General features: G+C 38.5%; 1 protein-coding gene across 1 annotated transcript; it reads right to left on the minus strand.

Moving 5' to 3' along the window:
- Positions 1-946: 946 nt before the first annotated feature.
- Positions 947-2,670, minus strand: LOC116140651 (protein PHYTOCHROME KINASE SUBSTRATE 4-like). Its single transcript, XM_031426248.1, has one exon. The coding sequence runs from the start codon at positions 2,668-2,670 to the stop codon at positions 1,078-1,080; it is 1,593 nt and encodes a 530-aa protein (XP_031282108.1). The 3' UTR covers positions 947-1,077.
- Between the last annotated feature and the right edge of the window lie 3,783 nt (positions 2,671-6,453).

Raw genomic sequence — 6,453 nt, forward strand, 5'->3', positions numbered from 1 at the left:
TACTCTTACATTTAAAACAAATTGCAGACTACCACCGCCACCCAGCCACCACTGTCGGCCACCACTGGAAGTCGCCAAGAGGCTCCGATATAGTCGTTTCTGGCCATATTGATGGTCAAAACGGCCATATCGATTTAGATTTGGTCGGAAATGGCCAGATCTATTATGGCCATTAAAGGCCATGGATCTGGCCAGAATAGATCTAGCCATTTCCGACCAGATCTACTTCGATATGTTCGTTTTCAGCGATCAACATGGCCGTAAATGGCCATATCAACAACTCATGGCGACTCCCGGCAATTTCCAATGACTTTTGACAACTTTCGACGACAGAAAGTGGTGGTGGTGGTTGGCGACCAACAGTGGCTTGGGGTGGGTGAGGGTGATTTTTTTATAAATTAAAGTTTTATATAAGCTAGGGTGTTTTAGATAAATCTGAAATGTTGGGGGTCAAAAGGAACTATTAAGAAATTAATAACAAAATAATGTTATATTAATATTTAAAAAGAGGGCAATTTAGAAATTTAAACAACATGCCCACCAATTTATTCCTCCCAACCAAGCATATTAATATAACAAACCCACCAATTTCTTCCAACTAACTAAACACATTTTCCTAAAGATTCTTAGTAATCTTCAAAGTAATCTAACTTTCCATTAATATAATATTCTCAATAATCCAACATTCTCTGAACCAAACGCACCGTAAGAGTCTTTATTTCCTCTTAGTTGCTTGAAATTTCAAAATCTTCACATCACTATTTTAGGTTGGTAAGAAGCAATATCTTGAAAGTGGTGTGTGTGAAATGTTTGGTTGCCTATTTAACATCCATTTAAACAACCATAGGAGGTTTGTTTTCGTTGTTCTTAGACTTTTTTCGGACTTTGAGTGGGTGAAATTTATTTATGCTTTAATAAATTAACTTGTATTATTATTTTTGGATTTTATTGCTCAATAATAATGAAATCATTATCTTACACACACAAACAGATCACACAAATCTTGAAAATTGAATAGAAACTTAAAAGAAAAAAAAAAAAAAAAAGGATATTGTTTTAGAGAAGTAAATGTGGCGCCTATGTCGCAAAAGGAAGGGACAAGCGATCAGATTGAGACATTGCAAGCGGTGGCTTATTCACATTGTGTGTCCTACTACTCACATGCATATGCCTCAATGTGTTATGCTGCCCCATTCTTTGCATCTCAGGCACACATTTCACTGGATTTGGCCCCACACTCACCGCCTTCTCACATCGACAGCTCAACAACCCATTTCCTAATTTCTTCTTCCCGTTGCCGCCGCCGCCGTTCCGCACTATTGCCATATCATCTATTTCTGAAGCCGTAATCGAGAAATTAGTAACACTTCCTTTGTCAAATCCCTCAGCTGTTGTCACACTCCAATCAATGCTTGCCTCACTTGGCTCATAACATTCCATTGCTGCTATTGATGGTGTCACTGGCTCCTCTAGACTCCTACGACAATTATACATCAAACCTCCATTAATATTTGTGGCTATTAATCTTCTTGCATTAAAGCTTGAAGCCTCATCCAGTGAATCTCGACGATGGTACATTGGACATATTGTACTTTGAGTGGAAAAGCTCTCTATTTCAAACAAGTCAGAGCTTGCATCACTTGCAACATCGTCCTCAGTGATTCGAGTTCTGCTAGGACTCGCCGGAAACGTGAAACTATGACGTGAAACCAACATACCGTTTTGAAGTTCAGTTGATTTTCTTGAAACACTGGTTTCATCGGAAGGTTGGAAAATCTCCAGTGATTCTCGCGGCGGATCTTCAAGGGAAGGATATGTGATTTTGATGGGATGTGGTTTACTTTGTTTCAATATAGGAAAGGTGAAGCCAGTAGTAGAATCAGAATAAGGTCTCCCTGAAGCCAATACACGATGGCCTAAACCACGACTTGGAAAACGATTGTCAGCAGAGATTCTATGAGTAGTTTTGGAGATAACTTCACGCCTTTCGCTCCAGTTTGATGTATCCATAGCAATTTCAATAGACTTGTGGGTTTGCTTTTTGCTATATAAATGCGGTGGGGTTTTGGAATCTGAAACTGATACTGACAGCTTTTCCTCAACTTGAACTGATTTTTTGCCAGAGCAAGGGCACTTTCTCCCAAAAAGCCATTTAGGAGCTGGAGCTGGAGCTGGCCCTCTTTTCTGGTCGCGATCAGAAGTAGTATTTCGTAGAGAGACCGCAATTGTTCCAGGAGGATTTGACAAAAGACCAGTCTGGCTATTCCAACTAGCTTCCGATGAAGCAGTTGGTGTTGCATTTAAAGAACGAGCTCGATAGTTCCTCGCAAACCCGTCAACAGATGAAGCTGAAGAGAATCTCGGCACGGCAAGCAAATCACTTCTCTCAGATATACGTTCCAGACTAATAACATTAACTGGAGATACTCTCTTGCTCACTTTCGCCTCATTGACGTTGCTTTCGTTAAAGTACTTTTGGGCGTCAAAAATTCTTATTTCCGCATCGTCACCTTGATTGGAATCATCTGGTTTAAGATATGAGGAGAAAGATGAATCTCTGAGAGTGGTTTTTTTGGGAAAAATGTAAGGGAGAGAGTGGTCCATTAAATGAGAGATGGGTTCTTGAGATGAGTCGCCATTAATGGATTTGATCGTTGTTGACGTTTCCATCTTTCGGCGCGGAAATTAGATGTACGGAAAATATGAGAAAGAAACTATTCACTGGAATTTCTACTGAAATTCCATTCTTCTAGTATATGTATATGTAGAGTTGAGTACAGAACAGTCCAAGCATCAATCATTCAATGCTGTAAAAACTGTCTATACAAGTCAATCAATTAAAGCCCTAAATGTCAGAATTTTACCCAACGAAGAAAATCATATATCCGGCTACAATGTTTTCAAGGCATGGATAATTTTTTTTTTCCGAGTTAAACATTAAAATTTTTATTTTTAGTTTTTAGTAAAATTAATGTAAGCCAATAACTGAACAGTGATGCTAAGGTCATCACTATTCACTAGTGTTCATTGTTATATAGATCCATTCATTTCTTCCTAAAAAATCATCTTTACTATACACATGCAGTGCCGAATTTTCTAATGGCAAAACTTTGAAAAAATTATTTTAGGGATATTCTTCAAAATAGGAAGTAGAATCAAATATTGAATGAGAATTCTAAGGGAATAACGAAAGAAATGAATATGACTAAAATCCAATCCCAAACAGGAAAAAGATCTCAAATTCTCCTAAAACACCAACATTCCTCTTCTACCCGAATTCCTACCCTACCAAGGGAAGTAACCTCTTCAAATTCTCTTTACTTCACTATATGAAGGAAACTAATGGCATGGAATGATACATAATAATTCATACGGAAAAGCCTCATACTGACCATTCCAATTTAAAGTTGACCACAACCAATATTAGCCTCCGCCTCTTGTTATAACCCTGAGATCCCGTAGGAACTTTGTTATTTCTTGAAAGGGTGACACTGTAGTTGATGAAGGCTTTAGAGACACCAAGTCAAGGGCGGAACAAGGAGATCACTATGTTCTAAAAGGCAAGATTATCATCCTCTATTTGGTGCAAATTTTGGCATCAACAACACATATTCATTTTTCCTATTACATATTTGTAGTGTCCGAATTTCCACAGGGCTAAATTGTAAATGTCTCAACTGGATATTACTTGCACCCTAAGCAGGTGATCCAAGGGAAATTCTCATAACAAGAAGTAGAATCATGGTTTAAAGAGGAATCTAGAAAGACCAAGGAAGTTAAGTAATAATAGGGAATTGACTATAGCTTGGATTCATTCCAACTAGGAATTAGATCCCCAATTCTCCTAAAAGACTCATTCTCCTCATCCTACCCGATTTCCTACTCCTCCAAAGAAAGTATTCTCCTTTAGAGAAAAGAAGTAAGAAGAACTTCTACAAGTATCACAAAGAACCTGGACACACCAAGGTAGGTTGCTTTGACTTGAAGGGTTTCATTGAGACTCAAATTAGGGTAGGAAGGTTGTTTGACTTCATTGCGATAAAAAAACCAATAGAATATCGATCTACCCCCTACAACACCTGTAACCCATAGCGCCAAAGCCGAAGATGGGGATCATGTAGGTACCATATTTGGTGGCCTAACCCTCGCTAGAGACTCTAACCGTGGTAGGAAGAAGCATGCAAAGGAGTTGGAGGGACCAACATATTGCATGGGTATCTCAACCAACCACCAAACACCAAACACCAAACATGTTGTTAAGCCTTCATGTGTTTTGATGCGCCAAAAATAATCAGAAAGTTGATTGAAAACTAACAAACATGCAAAGGTATGAAAAGAGTCATAACCAAAACAAAAACGTAGTTTTTCCAAATGGTATGACTGTGCTAGAAGAAGGAACGACTGTTCCTAGTTTCTTAAGCTACCTAGATAAATACTCCACACAAAACGACCTCATTCCAGGAGATCGTTCATGCTTCTTCCAAAATCATGTCAAGTCGCTCCAAGTGGCACAACCAAGATGCATGACCGTTCCAACCAAGTCAAAAGTCATAGATGTTCAAATTCAAATGATCCTTTTACAAGTTTTAAATATCAATATCGAAGATCAAATTTGAAGTACAAGTGCTACAACCAAAATGATTAGAGGAAAAAAAAAAAAAAAGGGATATTGTTTTAGAGAAGTATATGTGGCGCCTATGTGCGCAAAAGGAAGGGACAAGCGATCAGATTGAGACATTGCAAGCGGTGGCTTATTCACATTGTGTGTCTACTACTCACATGCATATGCCTCAATGTGTTATGCTGCCCCATTCTTTGCATCTCAGGCACACTTTCACTGGATTTGGCCCCACACTCACCGCCTTCTCACATCGACAGCTCAACAACCCATTTCCTAATTTCTCTTCCCGTTGCCGCGCCGCCGTTCCGCACTATTGCCATATCATCTATTTCCGAAGCGTAATCGAGAAATTAGTACACTTCCTTTGTCAAATCCCTCAGCTGTTGTCACACTCCAATCAATGCTTGCCTCACTTGGCTCATAACATTCCGTTGCTGCCATTGATGGTGTCACTGGCTCTCTAGACTCCTAGGAATTATACATCAAACCTCCATTAATTTGTGGCTATTATCTCTTGCATTAAAGCTTGAAGCCTCATCCAGTGAATCTCGACGATGGTACATTGGATATATTGTACTTTGAGTGGAAAAGCTCTCTATTTCAAACAAGTCAGAGCTTGCATCACTTGCAACATCGTCCTCAGTGATTCGAGTTCTGCTAGGACTCGCCGGAAACGTGAAACTATGACGGTGAAACCAACATACCGTTTTGAAGTTCAGTTGATTTTCTTGAAACACTGGTTTCATCGGAAGGTTGGAAAATCTCCAGTGATTCTCGCGGCGGATCTTCAAGGGAAGGATATGTGATTTTGATGGGATGTGGTTACTTTGTTTCAATATAGGAAAGGTGAAGCCAGTAGTAGAAGATAAGGTCTCCCTGAAGCAATACACGATGGCCTAAACCAAGACTTGGGAAAACGATTGTCAGCAGAGATTCTATGAGTAGTTTTGGAGATAACTTCACGCCTTTCGCTCCAGTTTGATGTATCCATAGCAGTTTCAATAGACTTGTGGGTTTGCTTTTTGCTATATAAATGCGGTGGGGTTTTGGAATCTGAAACTGATACTGACAGCTTTTCCTCAACTGTTAACTGATTTTTTGCAGAGCAAGGGCACTTCTCCAATTCCATTTAATTCCAATTAGCAATTTAACTCTTAAATTATTCATAATAACTAATACAACCCTCCATTGAATCTAATTCAATGATAATAATATAAATAACTTTATTACTCTTGGTATGTGCTAGTCATCCTTGGATAATCAACTCTCTTTGGCTATTTCTCCATTCTCCATTCTCCTTAGTTTTTATGTGTGACCTCTTAGGTTCACTATGACCTAGCCGTTTGCCCAATATCATAGTTTATTTCAATATGTTTTATCATAAATCTTTATGAACAAAACTCCCACCGATTATGGTAGGCATCTAGCAATGTTCTATAACACCTAAATCACAATGAAGATATACTCCAACGAACCCTTTTATAATCATACACATTATATAATCAAATCCTTCCGTTATCTAATCCCAATTAAGAATGGATTCATGGTTTGTCAAAATCCTTATCTTAATTTTATATCAAATTGACAATCAATACATATGGAACGTGTCACCATGAAACAACCTTTCAAGTAACATTTTATATACCCCAGTTGAAAATTTTCCTTTTCCAATGTATCTTGACATTTGTCTAGGAACTTGATATCAATCTATACCAATTCAGCAGATCCCATCTTGACTATCACTTGTCCTCACACATAAACAACACATGGCCAAATCGGCTTTTTAACACATGACATGATTAGCCTCGTGTTTATACACCATATGAACCATA

The sequence above is a fragment of the Pistacia vera genome, unplaced genomic scaffold, assembly GCF_008641045.1.
Source record: "Pistacia vera cultivar Batoury unplaced genomic scaffold, PisVer_v2 Contig374, whole genome shotgun sequence".
Classification (NCBI taxonomy): Eukaryota; Viridiplantae; Streptophyta; class Magnoliopsida; order Sapindales; family Anacardiaceae; genus Pistacia; species Pistacia vera.